At 42.8% G+C, this 20,292-nt stretch overlaps 1 protein-coding gene across 2 annotated transcripts in view; it reads left to right on the top strand.

The window, feature by feature from the left end:
* gnb1l (guanine nucleotide binding protein (G protein), beta polypeptide 1-like) overlaps positions 1 to 20,292 on the top strand; it is a 37,216-nt gene that overhangs the window by 8,589 nt on the left and 8,335 nt on the right. The window contains exons 2-6 of one of the 2 annotated variants that reach the window (XM_080767020.1): positions 2,618 to 2,782; positions 3,678 to 3,803; positions 4,337 to 4,499; positions 8,544 to 8,636; positions 17,345 to 17,560. In XM_080767020.1, coding sequence (XP_080623146.1) covers positions 2,673 to 2,782; positions 3,678 to 3,803; positions 4,337 to 4,499; positions 8,544 to 8,636; positions 17,345 to 17,560 — 708 coding nt within the window. In that variant the 5' untranslated portion in view covers positions 2,618 to 2,672. Of the gene's footprint in view, positions 1 to 2,617; positions 2,783 to 3,677; positions 3,804 to 4,336; positions 4,500 to 8,543; positions 8,637 to 17,344; positions 17,561 to 20,292 lie in introns of those variants that run through there. The other variant, XM_080767021.1, reaches the window with a different exon arrangement.

Genomic DNA, 20,292 nt, shown 5'->3' with positions numbered 1-20,292 from the left:
TCCAGAACGCTATGGAACATATCATCAGCATTGTGATCACACAATTTGAATATTGATCGGCGTTCACCTGCTTAGAATTTAACTGAAATTTAGGAATTGATAGTTGAATTCGTACTCGTAGCCACAAGCGTTCTTCTTGTCTGCCTGAAGGTAATGGGATTGTATGGATGTGATGACTATGCTCTTTGTGAGATGTTAGACTGTGGTGCCCTTCCCTTAATTAGGAAGGTTGGCCCGAGGTTCCATCTTTCCGCTTCACAAATTTAACATGGACAATTTAACCACTAACTTCCAAAATGAGCTGCTCCCAAATACCTCAGGCTCCGGTTTCAGCGTGTGCCGATCGCCGCTGGGTCAAGGGTTATGATATGTCAAGAGTCAAATAAAAGGGGACAGGATTGGCATGTGGCATGGGGCTGACGGTCAGTAACCACGGTGACCTACCTCCCAACAGGTCACCTGTACTGGTTGCAATTTCATTTATTTAAGATTAGGATCGTTGTTCAATTATAGCCCTTTCATTTGGCTTGTAGATGAAAGTGGTTTTCAGCTCTGTTTGGCATTTCATTCTAGCTCATACTGACCTGCTATATGACGTACTGTAGATAGTAGGGAACAACCAATACTGTATATCAGTTTGACAGATATATATAGGCCATTATTTGACTTTTTTTGTTTTTTTACAACATTAGTATCTGCAATTTTAAGGTCAATGTCTTGGTTTTTTAACCATTTCAACCTGGTGTTGTGTTTTTGTGCAAGTCTTCTGTGCCTTTTCAATTTGCACCTAACCTAACCCGATCAGTCTGATTGCATAACATATTAAAATTATTTTATCCAATAGATAAGTGAATCATTCCATTTGGGCTGTGGCATTATGTATCTTATTTTTTTAAACTATTTGTTAATTCATATAACAAATTAGGCCAATCTCTTAAATTGAATCATGCAAAAAAAACATTAGTCAACTAAGACTCCCTCAATCAATTTGTCGACTAATCGAGGTCAGGCCTAGTATGTAGTCTAGGATTGACATACCTACAAATCTGGCTTTGGTTGGTCTCTATTGAGAACCACTCGCCTAGAGCTCATTTCTTAAATATCGGATTCAGAATAACATTTAGAGTAGAAACAATAAAATAGCAGGCCTATCAAGTCAATCAGGTCTGCTTTCCTTCCCATCTTTTTGACATTGACACACGATTTCCTTCTGGCATGTTTGCAGTCGGCTGTGATTTCCACCACGGCCCTGCCTTACGGCAAACACACAAAGCGGGCCTGCCTTCTCTGCCTGTGGAACAACTGATGTTGATCTGAAGTGCAGTTTAAAAAAAAAAAAAGCTCAAATGTCTGTCTGTTTACAGTAATTAAGCTGTCACCAGGCTGTGATTTATGACGAATTGAGTAAGGGCAGCGTTATCGTGTAGCCTAGTAGGATAAATGGAAAGAAGGCAGAATGATACAGAGAGGCAAGGCCACTGTAGCTATCATAGCATCTAACAGACACAGAGGCTTGTAAGCACCGTGTTACCCATGCTCCACCACTCCAGTTGTCTGACCATGTGACAATATAGATAGATAGAGACATGAATAGTGCCCATCAGTCTGTGACAAATTCATTTTATTTTAGGCCCAGGTCCTTTTAGGCCCTTTAATATCTGTGGCCCCTTTTCCACCGGTTGGTTCCCAGTGGGAACCAGTTCAGTTCTTTTCCACCGGTTGGTTCCCAGTGGGAACCAGTTCAGTTCTTTTCCACCGGTTGGTTCCCAGTGGGAACCAGTTCAGTTCTTTTCCACCGGTTGGTTCCCAGTGGGAACCGGTTCAGTTCTTTTCCACCGGTTGGTTCCCAGTGGGAACCGGTTCAGTTCTTTTCCACCGGTTGGTTCCCAGTGGGAACCGGTTCAGTTCTTTTCCACCGGTTGGTTCCCAGTGGGAACCAGTTCAGTTCTTTTTGGTTCTTAGTCCATGAGCCATGAGCTCCAAAATTGAAACGTTAATTATGAATTGAGTGTGCAAAACCATACTATATTAGATTGTTATCACCATTAAACTTCCCCAATTGAGTACTTACACGAAGACAATGATTTATTGTATTACAAATTTTACATTTTTAAATATGCAAATGAGGCATTATGTGGGAAAATATGCAAAATAATCAAAATTTTGTAAAAACTACTACTGTGGAAGGGTTATCATGTATTAATTTACTTGTATTGATCCTATAAACAATTTAATATAGGGTATAGTTTGCCCACCAATTTTGGAGCTCTGGCTCATGGACTAAAAAAACCAAAAAGAACTGAACCGGTTCCCATTGGGAACCAATCGGTGGAAAAGGGGTCAATCATGTGTCGTCAACTACTTCACAATCTCACTCGATAAAATCAATCCTCTCTGGATTATTATCGTCATTGTAGGCTACATTGTCACAGCCATTAGTAGTATCCTTCAGTGGATAAGTTTAAAGTGAGCCCACACTAGTATTTTCAGGACACATTTGTAAATATATATATATAAATATTATATAGTCATTGATAGCAAAGCTGCTACTCTGTTTGTTCTTCCTTTTTGTTCCAAGTGAATGAATTACAGGTGTTAATAATAATTTCTCTTTCAGTTCATGAGGTGCCCTGGGTGTATGGCTTCTAGATGGTGCATACAGTGAAGCAGTGATGTCACGTCCGTCCCCGTCCCCCATCTATATGCTGCGGGGGGCTGGTGCAGCTCTCAACACCCTGCACTTCAGCTGCCATGGGGGGGGAACCCCTCTCCTCTTCTCCGGGTTAGACCTTTTTTTATGTCGTTTCGCCTTCAGTCTTGTTCTATATGACGTCTGCATGTAAAAAGGTTTCCCTTGTCGTTTCACTAGGAGATATACTTGGTACAAGTGAAAACAATCGTTTTTTTAAATACATCCTAAATGCATCGTTTAACAATGAAATCCTTGAGCAAACAACAAATACCTGTCTAGCAATCACTTCTTAGGGCCGATTCATACTCCTATTTTAGAGCCGAATAAAAGTCGGTTCGGCGCTGTAGAGCCTACAATTTGACGTCATTTGAGGTTCGGGGGGGCGGGTACCGTCCTAAAGTCGGCTCTTCGGTGCTACTGAAATTTTCTGACGAGCCGAAATCATTTCGGCACTATGAATATGAATCGGCCCTTAGTCATGTCCCTAAAGACAATTGGATTCTGGATGTCATTAACTAAAGCAGTGTTTCAATTACAAGCACCTCTTGTGTGTTCTTGAGGAGCTTCGACATCATTTTAGTCATCTTTTATATCCACCCTTGGCTTAGAAAACCAATAAACTGAGTTTAAACTCTATTTTCTTGTTCTGTCAAGAGCTGAGTCAATTGCCTAGAATCTTTGTTTGATTTATTTTTGATGAGGGATCACATCACTTGTCCCCTTTAAACTCTTTAATCCACCAATGTTTAATGTAGTTTCATTGTACATTTCATTTTCACAGTACAGAATAATAACAGCTCTTAATCGCTCTGGATTTAAAAAAAGCCTGAATTGTAATTGTAAATTGTAGTTGTATATTGTCCATTTATTATTTTAGGCACTCGTGTGGCTATTCATACATCTTTATACAAATATATATTCTATACACTATTATATTTATATTAGAGTGTGGTCATCTGAGACCTAATGTAACTGTATTCTCTAGGTCAGCCAAGGGTTCCATTCATATATGGAACTTGAACACCCGGAGGTCTGAGAAGATTCTAGAGGGCCACTCTGGGAACTCTGTTATCTGGCTCAGCACACGACAGTCAACAGATGCCCTCATCAGGTACACATGATGGCTCCTGGTATTACACTGGTTTTACATTTAATTTTATTCACCAGGCTTGGAGGTAGAGATTATCTTTTCGGCCCCTGTATGTGTGTCCAGGATCACAGGAATGTTGTCTGGGTTGTCTGATGCTACTGGTCCCTTCGATTGGGTTCATGAAATGGTGGTGATTGAGAAATCAAAGCACAAATCAATGCTTTCTTTCAATATAGGACAAAGGTTAACCACATTCCTATTCTGCGCATGTCATAATAGGTGAACATAGGATGGGTAAATAAGGTAGAGCCAATTATAGACCCCGAGGTGGACCTCTGTAAATAAGGTAGGGTTTCTTTAAGTGGTTAAATCATTCTTCTCCAAAGAAAATTCCTCAAATGCTGCCTTGCTCCAGATTGAGGAACAAAGGTGATGGACTCTTTGCCTTAAGTCATTAATTTATTTTGTGATATATATATATATATATATAATTTTTTTCTTTTATTATAATCTGCTCTTCATTTTACATACCGGTGTATATATGTTTTCTACAGTCAGGGACGTGACATGCGTGTGTGTCTCTGGGACCTGAGGGAGGGCCGTAGTGACGTGACAGACTCCATGTGGACAGGCAGCGTTGGCTTCTGTCAGAGCTCCCTGCTGGAGAGCTGCTCTGGCCCACAGCTCCTGGCCTGTCCTGGTCCACAGACCGAGGAGGTTAGTGGGCTGTCCTTTCTCAAGACCCCCTCCCTCAAAAGGTTTCAATCTTGCATGCACGGACGCGCACACACACACACACACACACACACACACACACACACACACACACACACACACTGTACACATATGTGACCCCTCCCAGTATTTTCAACCACAAGTCGGCTCTAATGAAACTTCACAATAGTCCAAAATACGTTTTTTTTTTTTTTTTGCCACATTAACACAGTTGGAATGTTAAAGAATGTTTTTATTCCATCAGAAAGTCGTTTTAGTGTCATTAAGTCGTTAATGTCTCAGATTATTCTGCATATTTTATAAAAGAAAAAATATATATTGGATGGGTGGATAAATGAATAACAATTGAGACTAGGGTGAGAAAAAAGAGGATAGAGAAGGATAGGAAATTAATCTGAATAGGCCTAATGTACATTACACTGTACATTACTGTACATTACACTCTGCAGCTGCCACTACTGTTGACTGATTGAACTGTTAGAGGTCAAGGGGCAGCACATTAAAGTAAAGGGGGCACTACCTCTTCACTTTGTGAAATCTTTGCAGCATGTCTGAGAATTTGAAGCGGCATAATTTTGGTGTTAAGCCTACTTCTCAATATTAAAAAAAACAAAACAAATTGCATTCAACCCTTGAGACTTGCTATTGTCAGTTTGCCAGATAGGCTTTTGGCATCAGCACATGTTTGTGGCTTTCAGTAGCCTAAGCACCTTTGAAGTTGAAAGTCCTTTTGCATTGCTATCAAGGGCATTACACCTCAAAGTTAATGTCAGCTTTTCACCTTCTCTCACATATTATATTCTTTAAAATCTATTGCCATGCACAAATTACATAACTGCTAAAGCACCACAGTGATTATTCTGGGGGCCAGATTTGAAATGTTTTATTTGAAGTCTTAGTTAGCTAAGTAAAATATCATAGTGATCTCTGTGGATTATAGTGTTGGAAAATAGCTCATTTAGTTTGGACCCAAATAAGCAGTGAAGATAAACTAATCTTAAACTAAACTTTAGTCACACATTAAACCCACTTAAATTGGCACTCATAACGGTAAAATAATTTATCTCTGTCAGTTTCCCAACCTCGATTTCCAAAAACATGCATTTTTCTTTTTAGGGCTGGGATAGTATGTCATTTGTATTATCAAGGTGAAAATCAACACATCCACATACAACTATTATGCAAGAGGTATTAGATGGGCTGGTATAATAGAAAAGAGACTTCCTAGAAGAATAATGAACGAGGACTCCTTTTCATTTTATTTATTTATTGTTTTTGCTATTCTAAAAATCAGTTTACCTGTCAAAATATATAGTAGAAAAGATAATAACTGGGAAAAACGCCTCTGAGGAAGACGAAAGTCGAAATGTCAGTCACTCCTGCAAAACAAAGAACGTGCAGACCAGTCGAGTGCTCCAGTTTATTTTATTTGGGGATTCTCCTGAAGAATGTATGTATCATATCTTTTGTCCCTGTTGAGCACTGATGAGCCCTTCTACATTCTGCTGGCTGAAGTGTGCAGGACATCTCTTTACCTTGAGAAATGTACTATTGGAATATATTTTCCAGTTGGACTTATGGATGCGGCAATAATTTCTACCCACATGATCTGTTACTGTCATGTCTTGTGGGTTTGTTGAACTAGTCATGCTGGGACCTGTGGGCCATGAACTCGAAATAATATTCAACAATACCACATCCCGATCCACTAGTGTTGAGAAACACTGTCTGTTTGTAGAGGTTAGTCTCTTGTGCAACGAAGCGGGACAGAGAGGTGGGGGGGGCAGTTAGCAATTCAGCCACCTTTTATTGCCTCCAGATTCATGTTACTGCACTCTGCGCTGGAAGAGCCACACTTAAAAGGGACAGGGCAGTCACTTGATCCAGCCAAACGTGCCGCTGTTAAGTCTGGTCCACATGGACCAGGCATCGGGGCGCCTGCAATTCCCAGCACCTCAATAATGCTATTGTCCCTAACAGACAGACAGATGCGCTCTCTCTTTCTCTCTCTCACACACACAGATCCTATCATGTATCCACACACACACACACACACACACACACACACACACACACTGAGAGAGAGTCACACAAATACAGATTAATGAATAAATTACCTCCACAACCACAGCAGCACATTTTACAGAGAACAGCATACATTAACAGATATACACTGATAAACATTCATGACTTCATACCCCCCACCCACAAAACCTTGATACATCCACCACAAAGCATGGCACACCACTGCAGTGTAGTGTCATAGGCAGGAGGTCAGGTACACTGTAGGAAGTTACTGTAGGTATGTTGGTGAGCAGGTATGTAACTAAGGAGGCAGATCACATATTTCCTGGCTGGCTTTTTGAGGTTTTCGTTGTTTACAGCTGGCAGAAAGTCTCCTGCCAGCAGATTGCTGCCATAGCAGAGACACATTAATTAATAGTGTGGTTGTTTTATTTATGGGCAATGCAGCGGTGCCACACAAGAACGGTCCCGGCAGCACCTGAGGCACATGCAGCTGGGTGAAGGCCCTCTTTGTCAGGCGAGACGAGAGGGAAGCATGTGGGACAGATGTGCTACGGTGCTAAAATACAGATTGCTGTCTTCAAGGGCATGTTTAATCTCAGGCCTAATGAGGATGAATCTGTGGATCATCAGCATACAGGAAATCAGGGGTCTGAGTGTTGGTGTACAGCCACATCAGCACACACACACACACACACACACACACACACACACACACACACACACACTCTCTCTCTCTCTCTCGCTTTTTCATGCATACACATACAGTACACAGACTCGCTCGTAAATTCACACATACTGTATATACCCTCTCTTTCTCACTCTCTCTGTCTCTTACACACACACACACACACACACACTCGTGCGCACATGCAGAGGCACTCACTTTCTCCTGGGCTTCATTAGGCTGTGTGTATTTTGTCAGAATCAGTGCCAGCGTTCTCAGGAAAACACCATTCACGTCTGGGGGTCGGCCTTTAGTAGGATTTATTATAGACAGTCGGATGGCCGTTTTTCCCTGATGGATAGGACTGTACTGATGCTGGGAGCAATACTGAGCTGCTTCTGGACTTAAATGAGAGAGGCTGTGACTTGAGTGGCTCATTACAAAGAGCAGTCATGATTTAGCTTTGCGTTTCTCAAACTTTTGGGTTGAAACCTTATTTTGTAAATATAGGATTTCTACTTCTTGGTCAAAGCAAAAGGAGTCCTTTGGAGCAACATAGCCAACCTACAGTAACTTACATGTTTTGTGATTTTATTAATAATACTGGTGTCGATAAGTAGGAAGTCATGAGCTAAGATGTGAGGAATTTGACAATTGAGAATAATAATCAAATCAATAATAATAACTAGAATTCTGTGTCGTGGCTTGGGGAGCAGCAGAGCGAGGAGGTATAATTTTGAGTAGATTTGAGGAGAACCGTTTTTGGTCTCATTTGATGTTGTAGCTAGTGCTACATAGTCCAGTACGTACAGTATGTCTGACCCGTGGTTACAGTGAGACTGGTTGATCTATTAAACTGGCACAAACAAACCTCTATAGCAGGGGGGTCAAACACATTTCAGATCACGGGCCAGATTGGCGTGCGTGCGTGCGTGCGTGCGTGCGTGCGTGCGCGTGTGTGTGTGTGTGTGTGTGTACAATTGCAGCTGTCAGTGCCTTTGTTTTTTCAACCTGCTGTCTCTAGTCTAACTACAGTGTATTGCTTTACAAGTTTAGTTTATTATGACAACTATTGCTTTTGACATTGGTATTTGGTATTTTGTGAGACCCATCCCTTACATTAGTAAACCATTTGAAATATAACATTTATAGACAGAAATGTAGAATAATGTCATGGCTATACACAACTATAACTACAAAATGTTTCTTGAACTAAATTTGACACATCATAAAAAGTCAGTGTAAAGTCTTTAATCTGCTTTCCACACATTCCTTGCCAGTCTTCTATTATATCCTCTTAACTTGATGTTAAATTCTCACTTTTGCATTGACAGATCAGGATTGTAGAGCTGCCCAGTATGGCCAGAGTCTGTACCCTGATGCCAGACAAGAGACTGGGGATGGTCATGTGCATCCAGCTATGGCAGGTAAGCTCCAGACTAACATGTCAGTGAATTGAAACAAATGCAAAGAATCAACATTTGACACCGTATCGTATCCTGTAGGCTTAGCGACTTACTTTGCATACAGTGCACACGGTAAAGTCCCCAGTGTTTATTTAACATGGAGAGTGTACAATTGTATAAAGTAAACTAACAGTGAGGAGTTGTCTGTATAGCTCATATGGCAGGTAAGGTCACAGTCAGAAAATGTCACTGGTTTGTCTACTTCATGACTGCAGTGGCATGTCATCTCCTCTACCTGGTCTTTTCTGACATTCTTCACTGTGCTGTCTAATAGACCAGAACTAAAAACTATCTAAACTAATCAAAGTATTTAGAATGCCCACAGGTTGAGACAAAAGTCAATCAAAATTCAGTTCATGTCTTTGTCATTTTCCCTCAGAAGTACAATCAACTGCCGCCAAAGAACGAAAAACTAATGTAAATAGACTAACTTGACTGCATACAAGACAAAACATTGTATGATTGTATTGTAGCAACGTGGTAAAATACAACAACTGAAACATATCAATGTAGGTTCTAAAATCTCTATTAGGAAAGTCTAAACTACAACATTAACAAGCTCCTTGCAGCCTGGCAGAATTGTTAGGATGGAGACTACAGGTTTGATACCCAACACCACCAACATGTGCAATAGTAGTAGCCACTCTGGACAACAGTATGAAGAAAACATGACTTGGGCAACATTTAGGCTAGAAATGCTGATATCACTTTAAAGGTCATTCAACTAGTATTGAGTGGATAAAGCTTTGCATTAAGGTCCCCGCACACTGCTGTGTTTTTCAGATTTTTTGCTGCGTTTTTCCGTCTGTTTTCCGAAAAATGCGTCCAGTGTGCAACCACCTTTACTCTCTCTTTTTTTTGGCTACTTTTTCTATTAACATTTATAGACATATTGGCTGGAATCCCACAACAAGATAGAATAACAGAAAGGTCCACACATCGAGATGGAGGTTGAGAGACATTTTGATTTATGTCCCACCTCCCCACCCTAACTCATCTCTCACACACACACACACACACACACACACACACACACACACACACACACACACACACACACACACACACACACACACACACACACACACACTCTCTCTCTCTCACACTCACACACAATTGTCCCGGTCTCTCTTTTTTTCCTTTTTCTTTCCATGCATTTCTTCTGGGTTGGCAGAGAGTCCCAACACAGTAATTAGAGCGTTAGGTTGGAAGGGGACTGGGGTTCACGTCATCCATATATCAGCCTGCAGCTGTACCTCCGTCCAAGAGAAGTCTCGTGCTCTGTTTGATAAATGCTGTCGAAAGTTTTATTTCCCTGTCATTAACGAGACCTGTAATTATTTTCATGCTTAATTAATAACTCTTTTTTTCCCTCCATTTTTGGGGGATATTGGGTGGCCTTGTGGGGAGGTTCAGTGGGTCTTCTTGCTTATGCAAGGCTTAAACAAATTGCAGGTGGTTTTGGCGGAGGGTTTTGGGCCATTATGCAGTTTAGTGGCAGCCACAATTCTAACAGAAGCTGTTTTTTGATCCGCAGCAAATCAGGGGGCTGGATTAATAATTGGACTTTCCTGGATCCTCAAACATTAAGGCCTGATCAGCAAATCAGGGGCCTGGATCCTCAAACATTAAGGTCTGATCAGCAAATCAGGGGCCTGGATCCTCAAACATTAAGGTCTGATCAGCAAATCAGGGGCCTGGATCCTCAAACATTAAGGCCTGATCAGCAAATCAGGGGCCTGGATCCTCAAACATTAAGGCCTGATCAGCAAATCAGGGGCCTGGATCCTCATTAATTTAGCCCTGAGCTTCAGTGTTAAGCCTGATTTATACTTTGTCGTATAACGGTTTCCTGTACCAAAAATAGCCGATCTGCAAGCTCACTTCATGATATGATATGATATGAACTTAATCACTCTAATCACATGGTACAGTTGAATTGAATTATAAGCTAAAGTCAAAGAAAATGTACATTATGTGAGATGTCATGTAAAAATACAGAAATATTAAATATTATAAATATAAAGTGGAGGACAGGTACAACATATTTAGTCAAAGGTAGTTGAATTATGCAAGTGACCAGTCACAGTTGACCATATACTGTATCAGACAGTGTAAGCGTTATTATTGTGGCCGACATTTGTGCTCTTTAGTTGTACTTTGTGAACAGTAGGAGGATAGCTAGTTATTGATGTGTTATTGCTTATGTTTTGATTAATTGCAGTATCATCAGAGATGATTAAAGTATGGCAGTTAAGACATTACAGCAATCATCAATATTCAAATGTCTTATTTGTTTTAGTGCCTGATTTGACAGCCGTATCACGAAGTTCAACATAAACTACATGAGACATTGCATCAATGTGAGACGTCTTGATGATGAGTTACAGTTTCACAGTCCTTAGGATTTCAGTTTACTCCTGCAGTTTCCTTTCATCCACTAGATTTATGGAGCCGTTACAGTTTCACTGCTGAGTGCCAGGAAACGTAATTATCAATGATGCAATATGAGTGTTCTAGTGAGCAGGCAGCTGGCTGAGTTCAAAGGCAAAGGGCCCAGGTGATTCTAAATCATTTCAGGCTGATTCCCTCTCATGGCCAGACCACAATCATCTGTTACTGTCACACAGAGACATGGAAACACTGATACGCACTCACACCATTTATGACCCGTGTGTGTCACACACACACACACACACACACACACACACACACACACACACACACACACACACACACACACACACACGTGTGTGTGTGTGTGTGTGTGCATGTGCATCCCTGTACGTGATGTAAATCATATTCATCATCAGAGTTGGTGTGTTGCACTAGCACTCGTGAACATATCAGTGTGTGAGAGTGAGAGTGCCTGTGTGTGTGCGTGCGTGTATATACACACACACACACACACACACACACACACACACACACACACACACAACCCACCCCACCCCACAGGGAGGCTAACAATACTGGCCACACATTCTGTCAATCAATCATGAGAGGAGAAAGCTCATCTTGTCTTACTCATCAGCTCCTCATGTAGTCCTGCTGTGAACCTGACCTTACACACACCAGGAGGTAGAGACACACACACACACACACACACACACACACACACACACACTTCATTCACTTGGACACTGGGAGTGAGGCCTATATTGTCCACATTCACAGAAAATCCCATCTACACAAGCACGATTATAGAAAAATTACTGTCATCGCAAGACTGTAAATTGACAACCTGTCAACACTGACAGTCTTGGCGATGACAGCCCATACTGCCCGGTCAGAAACGTATTCTGTGCTCCACTGCTCTCTCAGTGTTTCCCAAACATTCATGTGTCTCTCAATCACATACACTTCACTCTCTCTCTCTCTCTCTCTCTCTCTCTCTCTCTTTTTCCATCTCTCTCTCTCTGTTTTGATGTTGATGTTTGAGGACTGTTTGAACAATCCTGGAATATAAATACAACGGCGTGAGGGTGACTGACTCGATCCAAAGGGTTTGCACATCCTTGTTTGTGTGGTGTGTGCAGCCATTAATGTAGATTGTAGACAGTTTGCATGCACCTGGATGTGATGGAACCCCACACACTTCAAGAGAGATTGTTTCTTTGACGCAAACCCACTCTCTTATGCAGACAATGGGGAACTATGTGCTTGTGCATGTACGTGCCCGCCAGCGTGGGTTTGCAAGCAATGTCTGTGTGTTTGCATTTGTGCAAGAGAGAGATAGGCAGCAAGGGAGGGTGGTGGAGGGGAGCCCAGGAGCTGGACCTTTCCACAGGGACAGTAGTGATGCATGACGTGCAAGGCTGTTACGGTGAACAGGGGCTGGCTGGGAAAAGGAAATGTTCCTATACAGATATCCATCACTCTCAGCTCATCACCTCCACCCCACGGCCAATGACATCATCACAGAGGACGGGGACAGGCCGAGTGGACATGATTGGTTCCGTATGTTGTTTACCGATAGCTCCGCCCATCCAGGGTCTCTACAGTAGCTATATCGGGGGGGGGGGGATACTTTGTCTTGTGATCTTTGTTCGATTTGGAGTAGCCTAATGTGTTAAATAGCTCTATATTCCGAAGGTAATCATTGCTATCGTGTGTTTGTTCAGTAACCAGAACTCTGTGTGTCTTCAGCTGCATTTTCACGGTCGGAACACTCATTTCATCCAGTGGAGAGAACAGTGGAGATAATACGTAGGGTTGTCAGGACCTCAGCAAGGTGCACAGGGAATTGTGCATTTCTTCAAAATATAAGTTTTCACATTTGTGAAAGTGAAAGGGTTTTGGAGGTGCATTCGAAGCAGTAGAGGCCCCTCAACATTCCAAGTTGGGGTTGATTGGCTGTTACCTTCATCGACATATGGCATTTTCTGTTACAAATAAGAAATATGACCCTTCACAGTGGAATTATCATTTTCATTTCACCACAGTAGTACATGGTAACACATAAAGAAATGCATTTTAATCTAATTTATAATGCGCTTATAAGACATAACACTCGCTATTAATCATTTATGAGAATTTATAACGTTTTTAATGTATTATAAGTGTTGGTGTGAACCTCTAGTAATTATATAGCCTAAGCATCTGTGTTGTTTAGATGTTGAGATTTTAGATGTTTTCCCGGATTGAAGGGGTTAAGAGAGGTGGCCTTGTGGTTAGTGTGCGCCCTGACTGGAAGGTTGGGGTTCTTTCCCCGGTTGGGTCGTACCAAAGAATGCCTCCCTGCTTGGCACTCAGCATCAAGGGTTTGATTGGTGTAAGTCCTTGCGGCATACTAGCGTCATGTCCAGGGGGTGTACTTGTATGTACATCATGTCCAGGGGGTGTACTTGTATGTACATCATGTCCAGGGGGTGTACTTGTATGTACATCATGTCCAGGGGGTGTACTTGTATGTACATCATGTCCAGGGGGTGTACTTGTATGTACATCATGTCCAGGGGGTGTACTTGTATGTACATCATGTCCAGGGGGTGTACTTGTATGTACATCATGTCCAGGGGGTGTACTTGTATGTACATCATGTCCAGGGGGTGTACTTTACTTGTACATCATGTCCAGGGGGTGTACTTGTATGTACATCATGTCCAGGGCGTGTACTTTACTTGTACATCATGTCCAGGGGGTGTACTTGTATGTACATCATGTCCAGGGGGTGTACTTGTATGTACGTCATGTCCAGGGGGTGTACTTTACTTGTACATCATGTCCAGGGCGTGTACTTTACTTGTACATCATGTCCAGGGGGTGTACTTGTATGTACGTCATGTCCAGGGGGTGTACTTGTATGTACGTCATGTCCAGGGGGTGTACTTTACTTGTACATCATGTCCAGGGCGTGTACTTTACTTGTACATCATGTCCAGGGGGTGTACTTGTATGTACATCATGTCCAGGGCGTGTACTTTACTTGTACATCATGTCCAGGGGGTGTACTTGTATGTACATCATGTCCAGGGGGTGTACTTGTATGTACGTCATGTCCAGGGGGTGTACTTTACTTGTACATCATGTCCAGGGCGTGTACTTTACTTGTACATCATGTCCAGGGGGTGTACTTGTATGTACGTCATGTCCAGGGGGTGTACTTTACTTGTACATCATGTCCAGGGGGTGTACTTTACTTGTACATCATGTCCAAGGCGTGTACTTTACTTGTACATCATGTCCAGGGCGTGTACTTTACTTGTACATCATGTCCAAGGCGTGTACTTTACTTGTACATCAAGCTGCCTCAAGCTACAGAATCAAGAGATGGGCTCCTGCCCTATGGGCCTCATGGCTCAGCAAGGCTTTTACATGATGAAATGTCTTGGCTGCACCAATGAGCTCTTTTTGAGGCTCCACTACCCTTTGCAATTTAACCAATAAACCAAGTAAAGAAGTACAATTGTTTGTTTCTCACAAATTCTACCATGTAGTTATCACAATGCATTACAATGCATATTGATATAGTTTCCTTATAACTTTTCTACCATCATTTGTTTTCATTCTTCACTGTATACTATAACCGTAGGAGGGGGAAAAAACAGACATAGTTCCTCTCCTTCTGTCTGTCTCTCTCCCTCTTTTGTTATTACTCCTACAACGTTTGAGGAACGAAAACCAAGGATGTGTTCTAGTATATCAGATGTAACAATAAAAAATCTTTAATCTCTCACATAAACATTCCCTCTTTCCCTCTCTCCGTCCAACTTCTATTCATCTGTCTTTCCAGCTGTTCTGTGGTGATGAATCTCTTCTCGAAGCCCTAGCACCACCACTGCCAACACACACACACACACACACACACACACACACACACACACACTGGCCCTTACTACTTTCTTGTAGAAGGAGTTGTGGAGGATATAATGAATTAGGTGTCTACCCAGGGTTCCCTGACCTCCGGCCCGTGATATCATCAATCAAGGAGGGGTCCTACAGTTTAAGTGAAGTGCAAAAGTGGGCCACGCCAACCACCCCACCACCCGCTTGGCCCAGGAACTCTTAAGTCCAGACCATCCCACCCCCATCCCCAGCACAGCAAAGACAAGTCAAGGGGCCACTCACTGATTTTCACTTGTTTTTATTTATTTTCCTAAGTTCCTCACGCTCGACCCTCACTGACGTGTTTGGAGGGAATACACGGTTCTGTCTATAATTTGTTTAAGGCTGGAAAAAGAGAAATATATATACTGCGTTAAGTGAGAAGGGAGAGGACTCGAAGATGGATGAAAAAATGGCAGTCCTTGGCCTCCCTCTTTGCACATATGGAAAGAATTTATCTTTCTCTATTCCTTCTTACTTACTTGTACCCTAAGCAGGGCACACTCTATGGCTGAGGCCCTGATATGTTTATGTATTAGATGGAATGCCCATAGAGCATGCATAAAGCATTTAACACCTTGCAACTCGGGCAACGACAAACTAAGTAGGTAGGGAGTTTACTACTATTTGCCAAGTATCGTTCAACCAGACACATTGCAGTGGAACTGTAAATGAATTCTAGATCACTGTAGTTTACCGCTGCAACCTGTGTTTCCATCTGTATGTCGGACACTGTAATAGTAGTAAACAGTAAAAGTACCTGTTGATTGGTAGTAGAAGCTTACAGTTTTCTGCAGCTGCAGTAATGCAACGTATGGATTCGTGATACAGATGAGGAGCAAAGTGACGAGTGCTGTAATTGACTGCTGGTAGGAGAGGAAGCGCCAGGCTGACGAATGGAGTCCAGAGTGGCTCTGTCTCTCATAGTGTCAGCAGGCTGACGAATGGAGACCAGAGTGGCTCTGTCATGGTGTCAACAGGAGCTTCCAGTCTGATAACCTCTCTGCTCTCAGCGGCAACCCACTGTGGTTTCTCTGGTTTTCCACAGAAACCACAGCTTCTCCTGATTCTGTGGGCCCTATTTTGCATGTCTTAAAGGACAACTTTGGGGGTTTTTTCAACCAAGGTTCATGTTTTAGGTTATTCGAGAAAGTAAAAGATGAGTGTTATTATTATTATTTTTTTATCATTTGCTGCTTTATTTCGTGATTTTAGCTATTTTTGAGAGGGGGTCGGGGGCATTTGAACAGGTGGCTAAATATGTATTTTTATACAAAATTTTACAGCAATTTCTTTATTATTTACAAACTGATTGAGTAACAATGACAAACTGATGATTGAGCCTATTGACCCTATTGTACCTCCTCCTTCACGTTCAATAGACCCTTTGCTCTTTTGAGGCCAGATGTAATTTCCTGGGGTCTGCTAGGGATATAGTAAATTATAATAAAATAAATCTCTGTAAAATGTTGTAAAAAAAATACATATTTAGCCACTTGTTCGAATGCCCCCACCCCCTCTCAAAAATAGCTAAAATGAAAGAAATTAGCAAATAGAAAAAAATTACACTCTTACCTAAACTACTGCACTGAAACGGACACAGAGGCAGTTATAGTGGACCCCCGCAGATAATAATAATGCAGCTGGTAATTCGTTGATTTAATCAATTCTTGGTGTGTGTGTGTGTGTGTGTGTGTGTGTGTGTGTGTGTGTGTGTGTGTGTGTGTGTGTGTGTGTGTGTGTGTGTGTGTGTGTGTGTGTGTGTGTGTGTGTGTGTGTGTGTGTGTGTGTGTGTGTGTGTGTGTGTGTGTGTGTGTGTGTGTGTGTGTGTGTGTGTGTGTGTGTGTGTGTGTGTGTGTGTGTGTGTGTGTGTGTGTGTGTGTGTGTGTGTGTGTGTGTGCGCGTGCCCGTTAAAGCAAAACAAGGGCATTTATTTATAGAATGCAGTCATTTCTGGCAAAAATAACATCACCATTGATAAGATGAAAGACATTGTTTTATTTGTAATGGGCTCCTGTAGTAAGGTTTGTGCCCATATATGATTTGGGTCGAACGTGGTCACACCAGGAACAAAAACAGAATTGTATAATGTGGGACAGACTGTCATAAAGCTCACAGCGGACCACCACGTCAAGTCTTTGCTGGCACAGTTTAATGCCAAAGTCAATGTTACAGGAAGGAACAAAACTCACGTAATACAATTCAAATAGCTAAAGTCAGCTGGCTTTAAAAAAACAATGTGTAACATTATCAATTCTTATATTTGCAGTATGGTAAGGAGATAGTTGTGCAGAACAGTGCCACCCCCTCATCCATCTCCCTCCATCCCTCTCTTCCTCCAGCCTGTATCAGGTCCAGGCCCTCTGCTATTGGCTGGTTACGAAGACGGCTCCCTTCTGCTGTGGGACGTATCCCAGAGGTCTGTGCTGAGCCAAGTCTCCGCCCACCCTGAGCCCATCATGTGTCTGACCTTTGACCCTGAGCGTCTTCGTGGTATCTCGGGCTCTGCAGAGAAGAACCTCTCCCCCTGGACGCTTGGCGGACAGCTAAGCCTGCAGGTTAGTGGAAGGAGATGGATAAAAGAGACAGGGTGGGCTTGGTGATGAGGAGGGCAAAGAAGCAGGGGGGTTACTTAGAATCTAGACTTAGAAACTAGAAATGGTAAAGATTTATTGAGAAATGCACTCCACTGTCTTACATGGGCAGCAATACTTAACGATTTAACTGCTTGTGACGTAACGTTCCGCCAGAAGGAATCCAACCGGCAACTGCTTCTGGCGTAATGTTCCGTCTGATAAGCTTTATAAATTTTTTTCCATAATTTTTTTTGTTGCACAACATTCGATGTTGCGCAACAGTGGGACGTCATCAAAGCGCTCCCAGGCTGTGGAGCGATGCGATCAGTTTTGACATCAATAACCTCCGTCTTTTTGATAAAACTGGGCGCTGGGTGTTACTAATTGAAAGGACGGTGAACTTCGTCCTGGGCGATCGGGGTGTTAATGGGTTACATAAAGTGTTTTTGACCAAAACACTAAAATATACATTGTCTTTTTTGTTTTTTCAATCATATGTCAGTCTGACCAGTGCCTCTTCACACCCATTCTTTTCTCTTAAATTATGACTAAATAGCTAAACTGTAAATTGGACAGGAGAGCCGGAGAAGTGCATTTTCTCCTCTCCTCTCTTCTCCAGACTGTCTGGGAAAACACTAGAGGCCAAAGAGGAAGAGACTCAGCAGGGCTCTGGGGTCATAAATCAGTTGCTGGTTACACAGTGTTGGCAAGGCCAGGGCTAAGGGCTGACCTGTCACTCCGGAGCCCGCCACCCACACACAGTCAAACGCAGTAGGACTGCCTGAAATTGTCTTTTGATACTTTATAAGAATCTTATTGTTGTGTGTGTGTGTGTGTGTGTGTATTTTTTTACTGTCTGGCATTTGATTTTGTCATTTTAAGATGGTTGCTGGTGTCACGTTGCGTTGTGAGCTTGTAGATCTGCTATTTGTGCCAAATGATCACACACATGCAGCCATCGGACTCTGTTTTGGGCAGTTTTCTTCATCTGTCCCACGATAATCTGGTTGTCTTTGCCTCACTCTGGACTGATCTTCTCCAGGTCTGTTTTGGCCAGCTCAGATTGTGGATGCTAGGATTCATGTGGTTAAGTTCCAGAGTCCAGACAAACATAGACACACTTTTGGGGGTGGACCATACGCTCTCATGCTGGGGCCGGAACATCTCCCACCATCCTCCATTTTAACTGCTTCAGTAACTCAGAACCTAAAAAAAGAATTCCATCAGTCTTTGTACCATAATTCATTTTACATAACGGCCAGCTCATCTGACTTGCAACGCCTCATTTGATGCTATATTTTCTGTCGGATTTCACAAGCGAAAGGGAACGGCCCCATATTTCAGTCGGCCTCCAGGAATCAGAGCAGAGAAGACAGAAGGACCTAGGCTGACATAGTACACTCCAGCAGTATGGAGGAGTGTTATTCTTTCCGAGCCATTTTACAAATGAACGCTTGAATTACAAATATTTGCGGGGGGAAAAAAAGGAACCCTGCATATTCATCTTGTGGAAAAAACGTGTCCAAAAAAACACTGAGAAACATTTTATTCATTATACCTAAAATAGGGACAGAGAGAGGTCATTTGGTTTATTTCGCATGAGCAACAAAATATGTATTGGGCGCATAATCCAGAAGGAGGGACGAGAGGGGAAAAGGGGGGGGGGGGAGTAGGGGAACGGGATCCAGCAGGGGGGGGGGGAGTAGGGGAACGGGATCCAGCAGGGGGGGGGGGGAGTAGGGGAAAAGGGAGGGGGGGAGTAGGGGAACGGGATCCAGCAGGGGCTTTTAAATTATCCTGAAGTGCAGCCCAGTGTGACGTCCAGACAGTTATCCCCAACTTCTTCCCACAAAAGTATTTTTGTGCCTCTGTAGTGAGGAGTAGGTGGGGGGGGGACGACATGGGGGAAGGGGAGGCTGCCGTACCGGGTGGCGTATCCCATCCCCCCTCCGACGGACAACCCGTGAGAGGTAATAAAAATATCAAAACCACTGAGGCCCCTTTTAGCCAAACATAAAACACATCTGCAGTAAAAGGGAACAGTAGTTCACAGTGGGAGGCTGCAATAAATGCTGGGTAGGAGGGTTAAGATGTACAGCATCCCGCTTGCTACAAATCACTGCCTGTGCCACACACACACACACACACACACACACACACACCTGTAGTCTTCACACACGCTGAGAGTGTGGACCCTTACAGTAAAAGGTTGCGTGTGCGTGCACACACACACACACACACACACACACACACACACACACACACGTAGTCACCTGCATGTTATCATTAACCAGCCAGAGAGGTTTTCCCACTAGCTGGTTGCAATCTGGAGGAGAGGAAACTGAATTTGACACACCACAGTAGTGGTTTTGATTTAGTGGTTGTGGAGGGCTGTGAAAAAAGCTTATCAAGGGCCAGATAAGGACAGATAGCCTCAGGAATGAAGGTTAATCTATTACACATGGCTCCCAGAAGCCTTTATCTGTTGCTCTGCAGACTCCACAGTGACCTCCGTGGACCCCCTGCTACCTGGCTATCTGTTACTGTAGGACCCACCATGTATCATCTGTGCCGACTGTTGTTCAATCCTCTTTCCCTTTCCAGAAAGCATTTTTGACGTATGTGTCAGAATGAGATTATGTGGGTGTAGGGCATTCAAGGTTTAAAAAGAAATCCCTTTTTAAGCCGAATGGACGGTTGTAAGGACAGATTTT

This window comes from Protomyctophum bolini (assembly GCF_963924005.1).
Source record: "Protomyctophum bolini genome assembly, chromosome: 6".
In the NCBI taxonomy this organism is placed as follows: Eukaryota; Metazoa; Chordata; class Actinopteri; order Myctophiformes; family Myctophidae; genus Protomyctophum; species Protomyctophum bolini.
This window is presented reverse-complemented; position numbering and strand designations above follow the sequence as displayed.